Source organism: Rhinolophus sinicus, linkage group LG17 (genome assembly GCF_036562045.2).
Source record: "Rhinolophus sinicus isolate RSC01 linkage group LG17, ASM3656204v1, whole genome shotgun sequence".
Taxonomy (NCBI): Eukaryota; Metazoa; Chordata; class Mammalia; order Chiroptera; family Rhinolophidae; genus Rhinolophus; species Rhinolophus sinicus.
Genome location: NC_133766.1, coordinates 21485740 through 21505088, shown reverse-complemented (window position 1 = coordinate 21505088; position 19349 = coordinate 21485740). Strand labels below are relative to the sequence as shown.

Here is a 19349-nt window from a genome sequence, read left to right as displayed (position 1 = left end):
ACATGAAGTTACTTTGAACATGTATTATTACCACCCCTTAGAAACACCAGGTGACCACTATGGTCATGATATTGGGCAGGATGCCATAGCTGGGTATATTTCTGAGTATATTTCTAAGATATCAGGGAGAGGGAAGGTTTTATTTCTCAAGTAGCAAGAGTTTGTTTTAAAGAGAAAACAGCTAGGGAGAGATGCAGATGAAGGTGATTATAATTTGGCTATAAGTTATGCAACTGACAAACCAGGTTAAGACAAGAACTAAATCACCAAGTTCTCACCAAAGTGATATTGGTGTTAAGCCTAAAATAATTAAATGGGAACTAAAGGTAAAGGGTGTAATTAAGTGGATTTGGCTAAAGGAGTTCTGAAATTGCTTAATCACTAAGTATTTCCTGGAAGCAGCTTTTTCTTTCTTTCTTTCTTTTTTGAGAGCAGTGTTACTTTGGAAATTTGGAAAATTCAGCAGTTCTTTTCCTCCCAGTGCTAATGAAAGTTTGAGGGCTGAGGTCATCCACTAACATCAGAGAGTTTTGTAAGAAACCCCAAATCTTAACATGTTCAAAATTGACCTCATCTTGCCCTATGCCCTAAACCTGTCCTCTCTCCTCTATCCCCATGTCAGCTAATTGCATCACCGTACCTATTTTCACCCAGCCTCAGGACTTCACAGCAGTCCTCCCAAATCTCCTGTGAGATAGCTTTCGTATCATTTTCTGGCTCTTCATCCTCCCTACTCTGGTTCAGGACGTCACTATTTGTAGGATCATGGGCCGTTAACGACTGAAGAGACTATAAGAAGTCCTTGTATCACATCTTCCATTTTATAAATGTACATCTGAGTTATCATTCTTCACAAAATACTTTTGATGTATTTTAAAGATGAAATTCTAAGTCACTATATGACATAAAAAGACCTTCATGAGCTGGTCCTACATGTGTCTCATCACATATTCATCCATATTCTTTCCTACAGTCACATTCAGTTTTTGACACTGCCATGCTTCCATGCTTCTGGCCCTTTGCACACGCTGTACCCTGTGCGTGGACTCATTCTCACCCTGTCCTCCTAGCTTAGTTTTATTCTTCCTTCAAGGTTCACACAAGCACCAACTTCTTTTGGAATAAGATGTTAGGTGCTGCTCGTTATAATCTCTTAACACAATGTATATATGAGGTATGATCAGACAATACGGTGAATGTTTAAATGAACAAATTTATTACAGTAAAAGACACATTGCCATTAACCCCCTTCAAAATACTCCCCCTTGCTTCAAACACATTTATCCCATTGTTCTTGCCACTTTCTGAAGCAGTAGTGAAAGTCCTCTTTTGTGAGTGTTTTTAGTTGCGCTGTCATGGCTGCCTCGATGTCCTGAATCAATTCAAAAACGTTTACCTTTCATGGTCATTTTGACTTTGGGGAAGAGCCAGAAGTCACACGGTGCCAGATCCAGTGAATACAGTGGATGAGGACACATGGTAATGTTTTTATTTGACAGAAATTGCCATACCAGAAGCGATGTATGACAGGGAGCGTTGTCATGATGGAAGATGAAACCATTTGCCCATTTCATATTAATGTGTTGTTCATAGTCCATGATTTACAGCACACTTTAAAAAACATCTTCTCTCAACCGTAGCTCACACCTGGCTGGCTGCTCTGAACAAGTTGAAATGTGTCACTCACTGTTACTAAGGTTTGATATGCCACTCCCATATTGCCTTTCTGTTGGATGGCACTCAGCATCAGCATTCACCATTGTGTAAGTGCCCCTGGAAGCTGTTAGAATGAGTTTTGTGCGAGCAAGAGTGACTCCATATTGAATGAGCAAGAGTAACTCTATTTTTGGATATGCCCAAAGAACTTAGCAGACAATGCCCAGGGAGCCACCGCCTGGTTGCCTGGTAATTTGGTGTAACCAGCTACACCCTGAAGGTCTGCTACTGAAGATGTGACGACATCAGGATTGACGGCTGGCTGCCCTGATAAGGTGATATCAGGGAGGCACTCAGAACTGCATAAGAACTGAGGACTTTTGCAGCTCAGAGAGCTGGTTTCCATTGAGAGGTGACCACGCTGCCACTCTTCTCCAAGAACCCTCCACTCTGCTCCTCTCTGCTTGGACCAAATCTCTGCCAGACCAACCTCCCAGGCCAGCCACCCTTCCTCGCTCCACCAGGACTCTTATTGACTTTGGGACTGGTTCATTACTCTATTTTACCCAATTATTGTATTGCTCTGTGTGCTTTACTGTTTGGTGTATTGATGATTGATGCTTGAGTAAAGGGCATATTGAAAAGCATTTAAGATCTTGCGTGCTCTGTTCTTCACTCATTCCATCGCTACAGCGGAGGCCTCAGTTAGTTCCAGGTAGATACTAGAGGTCTGAGAATCTCTCAGGGGTTAGTCCTGACTTGCAGGAAGAGACAACAACATGGACTGTGAGCCTAGCAGTCACGCATGAGAACCATATTTTGTGATCACAACGGAAAGGCTCCATGTAACACATCGCTTCTGGTACAGCAGTTTCTGTCAAATAAAAACTACCATGTGTCCTCATCCACCTTTTTCACCATACCTGGTACCATGTGACTTCTGGCACTTCCCTGAATTCAAAATGACCATGAAAGTTGAACATTTTTAATCAATTTAGGACATGAGGCAGCCACGACAGCACAACTAAAGACACTCATGAAAGAGGACTTCCAGAACTGCTTCAGAAATTGGCAAGAATGATTGGATAGTGTGTTGAAGTGAGGGAGAGTACTTTGAGGGAGATTGATGGCAATGTGTCTTTTACTGTAATGAATTTTTAAAAAAAAATTAAACATTCACCATATATTTTGATCATACCTTGTACATATATCTAGATTTAACACACTAGGATGCAAGTATCCTCTTTATCTCTCTGTAAATTTGAATTCGTGAAGGGCATCAAATTTTTGATAACTCTTCTATTATAGCAGTTATATATTAATAAAAAGACTGATGAACTTTTAGGCAACTGAAGTCCTTTATTTAAGAAAATCACCCTAAAATTCATTTTTTAGATCATGTTAGTGGATAATCCATCTACTGCTACAATTTTTTCCCTGAAACTTTTCTTTTGACATGCTATTAAACAGTGTTTTGCTCTCAGACGTAATAGGCATTAACTCACTAGGATTGTTTTCAGAAGTTTTTGGTTTTTTGATGACATGAATATACCTACGAGCCTGAGATACTATGTAGACCCCCAGCTGATGATACTTTATATCACAATGATTTAAAACACTGGGGGCGGCTGGATGGCTCAGTTGGTTAGAGAGCGAGCTATTGACAACAGGTTTGCCGGTTCGATTCCCACATTGGCCAGTGAGCTGCGCCCTCCATAACAGATTGAAAACAACAAGCTGCCGCTGAGCTGCCAGTGGGGCAGCTGGATGGCTTAGCTGTTTGCAGCGCGAGCTCTTAACAACAAGGTTGGAGGCTCAATTCCTGCATGGGATGGTTGGCTGTGGCCCCTGCAACTAAGATTGAAAATGGCGACTGGACTGGGAGCTGAGCTGCACCCTCCACAACTAGATTGAAGGACAACGACTTGACTTGGAACTGATGGGCCCTGGAGAAACACTGTTCCCCAATATTCCCCAATAAAATCTTTAAAAAATAAAAATAAACATAAAAAAATAAAAATAAAATAAATATATCTGGCAATGGGCTGACTGATTTCCTTTTTCTTTTCTTAAAATGCTTCTAGCATTATTTGTGTTCTTTACTTATTATTATGGATATCCAAAATTATGTATTAAATAAGAACTATTAGGTTTAAAAGTATTTACAAATAACTGTACTTATAGCAAATACTCAATACTGGAAAATTCCAGGGAACATTACTGGGCAATATTTGGATCTTCTACCAACCTACTAACAGCTCTATACAGAATCATTTTTGAAATTGCAAATTTAAGAATTTATTTTGTTTCTCAAACTTATTATTTCTTGGAACCTTCTTTATAGAATTTGTATTAAATATACTACAATTTATTAATATTTATTTTATTCATTGTTAGCAGTAGAAGGGCCATGAAATATACACTTATAATATGGCAACCGTTATAAGCATGAGATTGACTAGACTGTCACCATTTCTCTCCTACCTGCTAGTGTCCAGGTTCCTAGAAATGTCAACTTTAACCTTCTGTTCCACATGTCAGCGTTTCCTGCTCTTGCTTTGGATTTGTTATCATTAGATTCCCTCAAACCACTAATATTTCTTGCTGATCACACAAAACGCAGATTGGCACCACTATAAATGCATGAATAACAACCGCCAATGGGTTCTCTATACTGCCAGGCAATTACCACATTTCTCTAGGAAGCTGGATTTCCCATTTGCCAAGACCACTCTTTCTTCTTCTCTCTCAAACTTTCTACTCCCTTCATTTTCAGATAATGACTTTGCCACAACATTAGAACAATTCAGTAAGAAAACAGCAGCCAAGAGGCAGGAACCCCATCTTCCCATCACCAAATTTATAAACTTACCTTCCTTTGCAACCATTTCCCTCTCATTTAGTACAACACAGGAAAAGTTCTTCCTGTAGAACTCCATCATCCATGTGTGCTCTGGATCTCATCTCATGAACTCTATCCGTGCAATCCTCTCTCTTACAACATTTGACATTTCTACTGAAATAATTCCATCAGCATTCAGATATGCCAGAGTGTAGTGTCTCTGGAGTCAAACTGCCTGATTTGATTCCCTACTTCTCCACTTAAAAAATGCTGTTGAGAAGTTGAGCTCTGAGATATACTGTGTTTACTGTTCCTTTTCTACATATCCTTTTTTTTTTTGCCCGTCCACCCTCATCCATTATGTAAATCTCCTCTCAATATCTCAAATACAATAGTATTCTATCAATTTCATTCTGAAGAAACATTTTCCAGAGTATTTTGATCGGTTTCCATTTGGATAGGTTGTTCTCTAGCCTGTTCCATAGCCGGTATTTTGACATTGGTCTTCATCATTCTACTGGGAAAAATCCTTTCAACTCTTTCTTTTGTTGGATCCCCTGGATCTCGTATCTTCCTCTTTCCTGAGTTAGCTTTCTTATTTTGGTAAACACATTCTCCAGTAGTTTCTGAGATCTTATATGTCTGAAAATATGTTTATTCTATCCACACATTCGATTGATAGTTCGGCTGAGTATAGAATTTTAGGTTAATATCTTTTGGCTTTCAGTGTTATTGTGGAAAAGCCCAAAGCATTTATGATTCTAAATTTAGGGTTTTCTCTTTGTTTTCAGTATTCTGAAATTTTCATGAGGATGTGTTTTGGAGTGGATCTATAGACTATGCTGAGTACTCAGTAATTCCTTTCATTCTAGAAACTCATGACATTCAGTTCTGGGAAATTTTGAATTATTTCTTTGATGAATTCCTACCCTTAATTTTCTCTGTTCTTTATTTTTGGAATTTCTATTATTTGGATGTTGGACCTCCTGGACCTCTGGCTCTTTCTTTGCTTTGCTACTGGGAGAGTTCTCAAAATTTATCAAGAATTTTCTGTTGAATTTTCTTTCTGCTATTGTAGTTTTAATTTCCGAGAATTATTGTTTGTTCTCTGAATTTTTATCACATTCTTCCCTAGTTTCATAGATACAAAATCTTCTCTTATTATTTTAAAAATGCTGTATATATATAAACATAGTATCAGTGTTTTCTACCCCCATGGCTTGTTTTCTCCAAGTTACCTTTACTGTTTGTTTTGGCTTTTGTGTTTCTTCTTAAAGAATATCTTCAGATGATTCTGATGATCCTTGGCTATCCACTCAAATTTAAGAATTTGGCAACAAAAAAACTGATTAAGTTTTGTGGCATGGATGGTGCTGGTTGACTGGATTTCACTGTAGAGTGATCTCGTTGGGCCATTTGGTAGGAAAATCTTTGATGTCAATATCTTTAGTCTTTTTTGTTGGCCCGATTGGAATCCTCAGAGAAGAGTACTCTAGCATTCTTGGAGACTAGTGTGAAAAAATTGTTGGTCTCAACATTTGATACCGTGTTTCCCTGAAAATAAGACCTAACCGGACAATCAGCTCTAATGCGTCCTTTGGAGCAAAAATTAATATAAGACCCAGTCTTATTTCACTATGAGTGAAATAAGTGAAATAAGACTGGGTCTTTAATATAACATAATGTAATGTAATGTAATATAGTGTAATGTAATGTAATACAATACCCGGTCTTATATTAATTTTTGCTCCAAAAGATGTATTAGAGCTGGTTGTCCAGCTAGGTCTTATTTTCAGGGAAACATGGCATATTTTAAAAAAAACAGAACACTTCATTCCCTTAGTTTTAGTACAGAGAGCCTCTGTTTTGCCCTCTCCTGGGAGGCAAAGTAGTAAGCTCTTAGTTACTCAGACAGGGGGAGGAGATCGGAGAATCTGTTTCTTAACCAGATTCTCTACCCTTCCTCCTGATTTTTCCTCCCGTTTCCAGAGGTACTAATACACCAATTCTTGAATTTTGGGAAGACTCCAGGGAAAAAATAGGGTTGCTTGCTTAGGATTCCACTTTTTCAAATCCTCTAGGTCAGTTACTATTCACCCAACTGCTGGCTAGCTTCCCAAATTTTGTTGCTATTATTTACCTCACCATCTCTTTTTCCTTTAGAGTTCATGCATTTTAAAACCCTATTACTATCATTTTATTGTAGTTTTGGGAAAGTGGAGATCAATGAATATTTTCAACCTGCTATCTTTAACCCTATTTACTCCAACCCACATCCATCTGGCTTTTTTTCCACTACTGCCCTGAAATAGCTTCTGTTAAATTCATCCATGAGCTCCAGGTAGCCAAATTCTATGGACTCTTAAAATCCTTGTCAAATTTGATCTTTTCCTAACATCCAACATAGCTGGCCACATTCTGTTTCTGAAACAACTATTTGCTCTTGGATTTTATGACATGACATTTTTATGCCTCTCTGATCTCTTCTGAACTGTCAGTTATCTCTGGTGGTTCTTCTTTCTTTAACTGACTCTAAATGCTGCCTCTTTTCCCTTCACCTGACTTTGAACATTGGGAGTCCTGGGGGGTTGATGCTGAGCCTTCCTCTCATTATACACTCTCGCTAGTTGATCTCTTCCATTCACATAACTTTTAACTATTTACAGGTTGACAAGTCCAAAGTTTAGATCTTTAGACATTTTAAACTTTAGACCTGGAGATGCCTGCATGACTTCTCCTTTCAGACGATTCACGAACATCTCACACTTAATAGGTCCAAATCCTTATTTTCTCTATTCCTTCCAAATATTCTCCCCCTCTATCTACCATGGGTCAATAAAACTCACTTTCAGCTTGAGTAAAAACCCTGAGAGACATTCTAGATGGTTCCCTCTCTATTATTCTCCATGTCACTAAGTCCTGGAGATCCTGTCTCCAAAATAGATCTTAAATTCATCCTGTTCTCTTGACATTTACCTCGTCCAAGCCATCAACCATTTATTAACTCTTCCTCCTTGAGGAAGTTACCAAACCTCTCTAATCCTCAGTAACCATATCTACAAAAGAGAGATGATCATAATGGTATCTGTCTCACAGAGTTATTGTGAAGATTACATGAGCTACTACATGAAAAATGCTCAGTACATTGTAAAGCAATCAAGCAGTGCTATTATAATTACTATCGTCATCCCTTACAGGTTACTGCCATCGTCTCCTCCTAACCGGTCCTCCACTTCCACTCCTGTCCCTTCAATTCATTCCCCACAGAGCAGTTAAAACGCTTTACTATCTTCCCAATGATCTTAGGATAATTTTATTCCTAAATTACACATTGATTTCACTCATTTATATGTTCATTCATTTAAATAAATATATATTGAATGTCTACTATATGTCCCGTGCTTTGATAGGTGCTAGGAATAAAATGGTAATAAAAGAGAAATGGTCCCTGCCCTCATGGACAAACTACCTGGGGACACATATATAAAATAAACAAGGAAATAAAATGTAGTAAATGTGAATTAGAGTAAGTGCTTAATATAGCTTATAGATGTTGCAAATCTGGATCCTTGCTTGCTTCTAAAACTCCATCCCACTCCCTCTTTCCCTGTTTGCCACACTAAGGCCAGACTGGCGTGGAAAATATTTCACTTTCTCTTGCAACATAGTGTTTTCAAATGCTATACCCGCCTCTTGGAATGCTCTTTTTACTCTTCAACTGATTAACTCCTATGTATGCTTCAGGTTTCAGTTTAAATGTCACTTTCTCAAAAAGGCTTCCCCAGATTCACCGCTGTTAATTAGCCTCTCCTATCCCATTATTCTCATGAATTCATAGCACCTGTATTTCTGTTCTTTTATAGGATAATCTGTGTCCTTCCCCAGCACCCAAGGCAGTTCCTGAAACAACATTAACATTCCAGAACGCACACTGAGTGAATGACTGTCCTTGTAATCCTGAGGTATTTGATACCACACGTTACAAGAAGCAGCTCAGGAAAGGTTTATTATTAAAGAAAACTAATTAACAATTTATCTGAGATAAATTATGACTTTAGCTGCTTCTAGTCAAATCCAAAATAATTTTCTAAGTCTTCATTGTTAGAGAGTAAGACTAAGAAAAATAAGGCTGGATGTGAAAGGATGGATCTAATGAGAAATGTCACTTTGGCAGAAGGGCAACGTAACTCGAAGTCTGTTCCATACTTTTGTAGGTTTAAAAACTTGATTTGATTAGTTTACTCCCTAATATTTGAGCTCTGGGAGATGTAAGTCAATCCAATAAAATTCAAGAGAGAGAATTATTAATACCAATGCAAAGTAGTTAAGTCATAGTAAAAGGAAGCTTAGAATTTTAATAGACATAAAGTTCTGTCCATAATTAGGATGGATGATTTTGTGAAATATCCCACATAATGGACTCTAAAAAATGATTCATGCAGGCCTTAAGGGATTAACAGGATATTCAAAGTGATGAAAAGCAAGGACCTACAACCAAGATAACTCTAACCAACAAAGCTATCATTTAGAATTGAAGAACAGATAAAGAGCTTCCCAGACAAGAAAAAGCTAAAGAAGTTCATCACCATGAAACAAGTATTATAATGAATGTTAGAGGGATTTCTTTAAGACAAAATAAATAAATAAACAAATAAATAAATGAAATAAAAATATGAATAAAATGGCAATAACTATATCTATCAACAATTACTTTCAATGCAAGTAAGTTAAATGCGCCAATCAAAAGATGGGGGGGCGGGGCTGAATGAATAAGAAAGTAAGCAAGACCCGTACATATGCTGCCTACAAGAGATTCACTTCAGATCAAAAGATACACAGACTGAAAGTAAAGGGATGGAAAAAGATATTTCATGAAAATGGGGGGAAAAAAGAGCTGGGGTAGCAATACTTACACCAGACAAAATAGACTTTAAAACAAAGGCTATACCAAGAGACAAAGAGGGACCTAGTAATCCCAGTTCTGGATATGTATCTGAAGAAACCCAAAACGCTACTTTGAGAGGACGTGTGCATCCATATGTTCATTGCAGCATAGTTTCCAACGGTCAAGATGTATATTAAAGCACCCCTTTCTATTTGTATTAGGTTTTCTAAGGTAAATTCTACTTTGCAATATTCACCCCTTATTAATCTGAGTTCTTTCCTCTAGAGCCTCAGAGAATAAATCTAATTCATCTTTGACATGCTTCCCAAAATTTGAAGTTAGCTATCACATCTATCTGAAATCCATTTTCTTTTCTTCAGGTAAATATCTCCAGTCCCTTCAGCTACCACATAACAGTTGTCAAACTTTAGTTTTTCATGTTTTACATGTAAAAATCTTATCCAAACCCCAATGCAATATGATTAAAGCGGAGTACATTAACACTATTGCTTCCTTTTTTGTAGCTCTGTTAACTGTTAAAATGCAATCATTTCTGCAGCCCAAGTTCTATCACCCTGCTGGGATCAGAATTATAGTATGTATGATTGTTGTTTCTTTATCAAATCTACTATAAAGCTAGGTTTTCCCCATGCTGGAGTCACATAATGGATTCTTTTAGAATTTAAGAATAGGACTTCATTTATCAGTACTCAATCTTAGGGTTATCTATAAATTTAATAACTGTCTTTATTGGATGAAAATGGATTGCATGAGGCCATCAGAGGTCTCTCCAAGTTGGTAGATTAATTTAAACAACTGAGGTTATAGTTATAGCTCTTAAATTTTATCATGCATCAAAATCACCTGGAGGGCTTGTTAAAATACATTGTTGGCCTCATTTATTTCTGAGAATTTGCATTTCTGTCAAGTTCCCAGGTTATGTGATGAATACACTTTGGGTACAGTTAATTGTTCAACCAGCTACCACCACACAGACCATGAGGCTTCTCACAAACCTTTTAATACGAAGTTTGTCTTGACTTAGGCTGGATTTATGCTGACCCCAAAGGTATATTCTGTCCTGGTATACAAATTGATTAATACATTATGGTTCCACTGCCTTCATTTTAACTTTCAATGAGAAGGGACGGATATGTAGATCAATTTTGTTAGAGCCTGGCCCGTTCTAGCAATTTCAGTGTTTTCAAATAAACGTTTACATGTTGACATTCTCAAAGATTAAATTCTCCCAGACAGACGTTGCAGTTTCCAAACAGATCTAAGTTCACACAGCTCTATTATAAACTAAAGTGAACATTCAACCTTCCCAGTTTGACAATTTGTCAGCGACAGACATTGAATTACAACTTTCAGGAGCTGACTGCATACCAGAAAATTTGGAGTCAAGGAAGGAAATTTTCAAACGCCCTCTGGCGTTAAAAAGAAGAAACATTGTAGTTTCTCCTGTCAGTCATTAAGACTCCACTTCCAGAGTGAGATTTGGCAGATTTTGGTACACAAGTCAAAGCAGTGGCCTATTAGCTTTTGATAACATGTAACTTGAGTGTAGCAGCTGGTCCTCTGCCCTCACCCCAAAATATGCTCAGACAACAATATTTTCACTTCATTTATTCTTTTAAAACAAGTCATGTCACACAGCATTTGGATATTTAACATCATACACCTCATAAATAAAATCAGTGCATCTTAATGACAATGGCAATATCGTATAAGAGTTGTACAAAACGAAACTGGACATCTCCCAGGTAGCAGCAGGACATTAACTGTGGGAAAAAATGCTGGCAAATAGACAAAAGAACATTTTTAAAACAAGGAAACACTGTCCATCTGAAGCAAAAACATTTTCTTATTCTAAGAAAAACAGAAGAGTGTTTTGTTTTGCCCTCGTACTTTTTCAATTCATGGACTAAAGCTCTAAATTTGACGGTCCTGTGGGTTTCTTTTTGCTTCAGGAATTCCTCACCTACTGCATTAACACAAGAAACACAGGACTTCTGTCATTCTCTGTACCATTGACAAGCTATACGTTTGTTTTCTATTTTAAGCTGAAGTCAACACTTTTATAAAGGAAAAATTCCTTTTTGCTAAGGAAATTATATTTCCTGTAAACAACTTGAGTCCTGAATGGCACCAAGGTGAACTGGAAAACTGACAAGAATTGGGTCCTTTTAAGTAACTTACGGGCTACAAATAACGACATAGCCTCTATCAGTTATCAAGTCAGGCTTATGTAATCTTAGTAGAAACTCTAAAGCTTTCTTTTCTTAGGTTAAATTTTTTTCAACCCTACAACTTAACCAAACCCTATCTTCACTATCTCTAAACTTCTAGTATGTTTGCACTTTAAAAACAAGTATAAAAAGGCATCATACCAAAATGCTTATATTCATGGTTTTGTACTTTAATGACTCACTTTTTAGTTACAACCCTGCTACATTCTATGCCAAGAAACGGGGGAGAAGGATGAAGGTGAGACAAAAGCATCGCTTGAAAAACTTTCCAAAAGCATAATTCCTGACTAGCATTGCATCCGTTTGAGAATCTCTTCTCTTTAAGGTACTTTATCTTGCTGCCCCTTTCTCCCTTCATTCTAAAATAGTATGGGAGGTTATTGATCTCCTTTAAGTTCCTGTGAACCAAGACCTCATCAGCACCCATAATTCAATACCAATGTAACAATTTCTTCAGTCAAACATTCCAAGCACTGTGAACAAAATACCTAATTTTTGGCGAAGGAAAAAACAACAAAATCCTTTCTCACAAACAGAGAGGTTTTATGTTCTAAGTTGGATGAAATGTGCTGAAATATTATAACTCTTAGTAAGAAAACACCTTTAATAACTGGCTTAGTAAAATCAAGTGTTTCACTTTACTCTTGAAATTGATGTTGCTTATGTATGACACTTTTAAGGCCTCTGACTCAAAAACCAGTTCCCTTAAAATAAGTTTGCTTAGAAACAAATGAAGTTTTAAGAGTCTAATCTTTTCAAAGTTGTTACAGTCACTTTTGTGCTACAAGGACAAATTTGAAAACTGCACTGTCCAATGAATGATAAAGAATAATTGCATAATAGAAATAGGTAACATTTTGAAGGCCACGGGCCCAGAGCCTACTCCTAAGTTATTGAAATTAAGTGCTACTATTATCAAAACACCAGAATGTTGAACTACTGGACACACTGTACACTGATGCTAATTGTTATGAAGAGCTGACTGTTAGCAGTTCAAGAATTCTATTTTAATGTTTTTAATGAGATCCCCGGAAAGGGCTAACATGTAAACTTTTATTTCATGTTTTTTTAAAAGTGCTGCAAATAATAACAAATGTGCATCTCAACACATGAAAGAACATAAATCTTAGTATATGAAAGTTTAGGAAGGCCACCTGATTTGTAAAGAAAAAAAATCACTCTGCTGCTAATCTTGCATACTCCCCATTCTAGTTTTTTTTCAAAAAAGACATAGAAAACTATGTTTAGCTAGGGCAACGTGCAATACGCATGCTTTAAAGGCTACATAGGATAGAAAGAACATGAAGATAAGCAAGTTCAGCCTGGGCACTTAGGGGTGTGTATAGATAGACAATGTAATTCATTCCTGATTACGATTTGGCAGGGACTTGAACTTCATGGAATAATCAAGTGGCACGACTACATTAGTTTTTGCCAAAAGGGTCAAACTGACCAGCTGCTAACTTTCAAGGGTACCACTTGACTGTGTCCATTTGTCATTCATGGGAAACAATGAAAAAATCAACCCTGAACCATTAACAGAAAATGTATGTCACTGGTGTCTTCATATGGCTATCATGTCACAAATTCCCAGGGATATAATTTTAATTTCTGAAATCACTCTATCTAAAAAGTGCATCTTCATAGCCCTACACCTAATTTTTAAATCCAAAGGAGAGTACAGGAAAGAAGAATTATGGAATGGAGGAGTGGGGGTGGGGAGGCACAATCTTCATTCATTCTGCCACTAATGTAAACTATTTTAATTCTAATTTAAAAACTATTCTTGAATGGCAGTCAAAACCACTAACTAGGAAGAAGGGTTTCATTTTGCTCAAGCGCAAATTTAAGAAACGAAGTTTCTTTTAATCCCACTCCAAGTACTAAACCCATAGGTTTTCAAAATTTTCAAGATTAGAATTTACACATTAGAAAATTAATTTCAGGAGTTTAAAAAGTGCAGTTAAAAAAAATCTTTAAATTATGTGAGGCTCATAAACAAGTTTAGAATGAACACAGGTTTAGCTTTTTAATCCTCAATAATTAATCAAACGACCTGCAATTTTGAATTTTCCATGATCAGAGCATTCCTTTGAAGTCCTGGTGCTGAATTCAGAAGCTGATTAATTTAAAAAGCCATTATTGAGAGCGATTTGACTATCAGTTTCCAACTGGTGAATCGACAACGTGGATAACAGGAAAACTAGAATAAAATAAGATCCCCTGAATAAACACTTGACACTTGCTATAAAAGTACAAGCTTAAATCTATAAACAAAAACACTTAAAATGGAGGGATTTAATTTCATAAAATATTAGGTTCTATTTCTTTCCATTTGGTAAAGTCATCCAATGTAGACACTCAATTTTAAAGTGACAGAAATTTATGTTGGGAAACATCAATAGATGCCTGGTACATTATAAGTTACTCAATAAATATTTGTTGCATGAATAAACATCTCTAAAATTCCAGTTAGCAAACGTCAAGTTTGGCTTCTGAATACCTAAGAAAGGAAGGTAAACAATTTGACTGATGTTACCCAGTGGTATACTCTTAGCTTATAATTTTAAATTTGATATTTCCTGGGGGAAATTAAAAGGACAGGTACCAAGAAATGTTCAATCACACTCATTTGTATATATTATGATTGCCAAACATTAAGTACCACAAACTCACAAGTGCTATTTTTAAGGCTCAGTAAAATAGAAAATTAAACACTTTTAAGTTATACTGACCATAACTTATTTCTAAAGCAGCTATTCACACAAAAGGCATTCAAAAACTGTCATCTAATGATTTCAAGCATACTTTGTGAATTGTTCCTTAAAGTTCCTTTTTTCCTAAATTGTTTACATGTTCCTTAATTTTATATGGCCACTTCCACCAAGTGAAAGTGCTAAAAGCAATCTCAATCATTCTGTAACATTTGTCAAGACATGGTGAAAGAGGTTCAAGTGCTTTAAAGCATGCCATTAGTTTCTGAGATATTTACTTAAAAAATAAGACCAATATAACAAAACCTCACAACATTAAGCCTTTTCATATTATGTGAGATAATACATAACAAATTATAATTTAGCATCCCTGATCATCAGAAGAATTAAGAAAAGAGGTAGAAAACTTTTATCTGGAAGATCTCATAGTAAAGCTGTTTTAGAGGATGTCCCTTAAGGGTTAGCCCACCAAGCAAATGGATACATACCAAACATTAAGAAGAAGCAATTCAGATAAGGCAAGGATTACAAAACTCTTATTTTGGAAGTGAAACAAACTCATTCAATATTATCCCAATTACTTTAAAATTCTTTAAAGTCCAAGTAAAAGATTGTGGATAAGCAAAGTGCTAATTTGCAGAAACATGAAATTATTCAAAAGAGTGTTATTGGTGGGATAAGGCTAAGATGAAAACAAATCCTGTTTAGGTAAACAAAAGATCTCATAAAACCAAACCAAAGCATAGCATCATCCATCACTTTAGATGAAGATTTTTTACACTTGCTCTTAGCTAAAAGGCCGAGAAGCAATGAAGATTTTTTTTTTCAGTAGTTGGAACACGCGCTCTTAACAAAAAGCGGAGGAAATTAAATCCTTCCAAATCTGTGTAAAAAAAAACAAAAATCAAGCAAATTTCAATTAAAAAAACATAACCCGCTTAATTTAAAAATTTCATCCAATATGACAAACATCGATAAATAAGTTGTATTAAAACATGACGCCAACGGTCTTTCGAAGCTTCAGTAAGCTGCTCAGGCACCTTTTCCCTCATACATTCTGCTTTTATACACTAGAAATCTTAAATTGGGCACTATTAGTTCCTGTTTTTTAGGTAATGTTCTCAAAGAACAGACTCATCCCTGTAAAAATTGCTTGTGGTGTACTTATAACTGGTTAAGTACACATTTATCAAGTCTACTAAATTGCAACATAAAATCAGTTTGACAATTCTGAGTATCTTCATTTGAGGAAACAATCCATAATTTAGAAACTATTAATTCACTCAGTTTTTAAAAGGACTCAGTTACTGGAGACACTGTGGTTTATGTCCATTGGCCTCACATGAGGCCTTCAGCATTATCCACAATATGAAGCTGTTTTCTTCTACAAGTTAATGCTGCTGGATGCTAGTTTGTAATACTAAAACTCAATCTTCAGGTTAGTGTCGAGGGCCACCTATTCTGTCACCACAGCAGAAAGAAGGCATGGATCACCACTGTGGACACACATCTGTAAACTTGCACACTAATTTTAATCTTAACAAGGAATTTCAGTGTCTTAGTGGTTTTAAGTTAATAGAATGGTTCAAGCATTGTGTCCTTTGTTCTTTAGGGTTACAAATAGCTTATTTGAAAACGCAGAACCTTCTGGGTCTGTGAGGTAGTAGGCTTCAATCCTCCTTATGCATAGCTCACACTTCCCCAAAGTTGGTATGGCCTGTCTCCTTGGCATGGTCCCTTGCTTCTGCTTGTCCAGTCAATCCCTTCTGACATACCATGCATCTCAGCGTGAAGCGGTTCACATCAGTAAACTGTCTCTTTCTTTTAGCTTCATCTGCTAATTCCAGCGCTTGTACAAGAACAATATCATCATTAGAGGAGAAGATGGTCAGAGGGGGGGTGTCTGGGTCAGGAAAGTTACGCTGAAGTGGATCATAGTGGATGCCATCATAAATAAGCAGGACCCTTTTGGTATAGCCTGCATCTTCCCCAAAACGATCAATTCTCACTGTCTGTGTATCCACTACGCATATTTCACATTGATAAAATTTAGACAAAATTGATATCTCAATGGCTCCTCCCCAAGTATCATCCCTTTTGATCCATTCACAGTACTCCTGATTTGTTTTCCCCAGTATTGCCTCGCTATAGAAGTCTGGATCACTTGCTACAATTTGCGCGATGAGGCGTCTCATCTCAGGGGCACAAGCTGGATTCAAGACTCCTCCTTCCACAACATAGTACACACTGGTAAAGAGGCAAGAGTTGTCTGCTGGGACCGTCCTTCGGGTAAGCACAGGCAAAGTTTCCCTGACGTAACTAGGAGCACCATATTTTGTAAATGCAGGTGAAGTTTGGGGCCTGGTTTGGTCTTCTTCAACGATCAGCATGTCGCCTGTTAAAAATAAAACAAATCCAAAACTGCAGAGAAATTATAGATGAAACTGGTGTTCACCAGCCAAGTCTGTAAATTGCAAGCAGAAGGAGTTAAAGTATAAGCATAGGGAGAATGCAGCTTTGCAAACTCGTGACCACTAACACTTTTTGTCCGCTGAATCTTCATAAATTCAAGACAGAACAAAGAGCTAACACACTATAGGTTGCACCTCAATTTTGTGAAGTGCCCTGGGTTATATACACCTTTATACTTACTTAAAAAGATATATTTCAACAACCTAATTTCCTTACGCTTGCTCTCCGCATTTAAAAAGCACAAATCTTCCAAAAAGTGTTTACCATAGACTCGGCCACTAGGGGGCGCTCCTCCTGAAACTTACTTGGCCTGTTTAGTGTTTACAGGATCCTTGATAATAAATAACAGCGGCAACGCTTTTACAATATTGCTGTTCAAGTTTTAATATTGGACAGAACTGCTGTTTAGAACCTGAAAGGGCCTTTGGTGGCTATGTAAATGCAAACTCGACACTGAGAATACCTGTCCAAGTTAGAATACATAAATATGAAGGTGATTGCAGAAATCAGGAAAGCAATAGAGATCTGCATTCTACAGATCGGCCACCTTCTTTCAGTGACACAAGGAGAATGAACCAGCGGGACAGAGAAAATACGTCCTACTCTTTTATACTTTTGTGGACGCCGAGGGGCCGCAAAGCAACGAGACGTATTCAAGGTAGAGCAGAAAGCAGAGTGAGGAAGCGGGGACTCCAAAGCTTTGGGGCTTTTCACATAAGCCAGGACCTCCCTGTCTCTTTCAACCGTCTCCAAAGTCAAGGCGTTGCCAGACACTCGTCTCGGCCTGCGTCCGAGTCCTCTGCGCTTTCATCGATCCTGCTTGTCCCCGAAGCACCCGCTGACCCACAGCCACCTGGCCTTGCTTCTGTTCCCCCTCCGCCCTCGCCCTCCTCCCAGGGCTCTGCCTGGCCCCGGCCGCGATTCCCTTACCGGATTGGATGGGCAAATCCTCCAGGATGGTATCCCCGTTGCTGAGATCCAGGCACTCGGGCGGGTATCCGACGAGGATTCGCTGACAGCCGGGGGCGATCCCGGTGATAGCGGCAATTTGGCCCTGGAGTTCCCGCACCCGGGTCCTGCTGGACAACTCCTGCAGAACGTGGGTGCCATCCTTGGCCTTGCAGCGGAGCCGCCACATCGTGTCGGTCCGGCCGCCCACAGGCCAGGCACCCGCGGGGCCAGCTTTGGTCCCGGCAGCAGGATGGCAGACGCCGCCGGGGCAACCGGCCGCCGGGGGGACTCCAAAATGGCCACCTTTTGCCGGGCCAAACATCGCGAGATGTCCTCGGTGGCTAAAGTTTTCGCGAGACTTTGGTGCAGCCTCAGTTTTAGCACTTTAAGAAGCGCGAACTCTCTTAAAGTGACAACTAATTTTCGCCCCCACTTTTCAGAAGCCACAGGATGAAGATTTATCAGTATTCCTAAAGTACAAAAGGTCTTGCTACCTGTAGAGTGAGGTGCCCTCCGCGCGTTGGCAGCATATATGCTCAAGGGAAGAGGGCGGGGAAAGAGTTCCTGAACCCAGTACATTGGAATGTAACCTTGCACTTACTGAGATCGGAAGTTATTAAATTGGAGCTACTAAACTACACCGGAAGAAACAGAATTATAGTTCAGAATGCAAATGAATGCCAGTGAGTCAAGGACCTGTCAAAAACAACCAAATACTCGTGAGTAGACTCATGGCTGCAGCAAACATTGACTCATTGAGGTTAAGGGACAACTGGCCTTCCCACCTCCAGGAGACTGTAATTTGTAAACGTCCATTTGTCACACCAGAAAGCTCAGGATGAGGTCAGCATCTGGGCTTAGGGCAATGCCACCTTCAGGAGGTGGCAGTATAAGAAGGAATGAAGAGAACTAATGTGTGTCATCTACATTCCACTTCAGGCCCTGAGTATACAAATATGAAGATGATTCCATTTCTACCTTCAGTATGACAAGTACTCATTGTAATCGGAAGAGAGGGCGGGAGGTAAAGGACACAACCACTGAATTTCACAGCAATGTGATAATGCTAGATTATGTGGCCCTTTTCCACCCTGTATCCCTAGAACCAAGGACTACGTCTTGCAAATAAGTGCTCGATAAATACTTGGCGAATAAAGAGAGTTGTATAGGCACTGGGGGCAACAGTAACATACTGAGAGTTGTAATAGGCTTCGAAGAGATGACCCTATTGGAGCTGTTTGAAGGATGAATTTAATCCCCAGATGAAGGAGGAATAAAGACATCTCTGAATTTATCTCTCTTCCAAGAAATCCATGCTCATTGCTCTTTTTCCATCCTGGTAGAAATGGAAACTTTGAATCTTTTTATACCTTTCATGACCCATTTTCCTGCTGGAGCCATTTCCTCTTTGGTTCTTCAAGATGACCATCACAGATGGTACAGTGTGGGAGGTAGGAGAGAATATAAATAAGGTGGCTGGAAGTCCACTGGAGTAGGTGGATGGGTCTAGTATGTGGTTGGTTCAGCGATGAGAGTAGTTGGTTTTCTTAGGTTACAGTGTCTGACCTGTAGGAAGG

The 19349-nt window shown here is 38.3% G+C and overlaps 1 protein-coding gene across 1 annotated transcript in view; it reads right to left on the bottom strand.

Annotated features, from left to right (window-relative positions):
• Positions 1-18377, bottom strand: part of LG17H1orf116 (linkage group 17 C1orf116 homolog) — a 33489-nt gene extending 15112 nt beyond the window's left edge. The window contains exon 1 of the mRNA XM_019752495.2: positions 17752-18377. Coding sequence (XP_019608054.2) covers positions 17752-18351 — 600 coding nt within the window. The 5' untranslated portion in view covers positions 18352-18377. The remainder of the gene's footprint in view (positions 1-17751) is intronic.
• Positions 18378-19349: the final 972 nt, after the last annotated feature.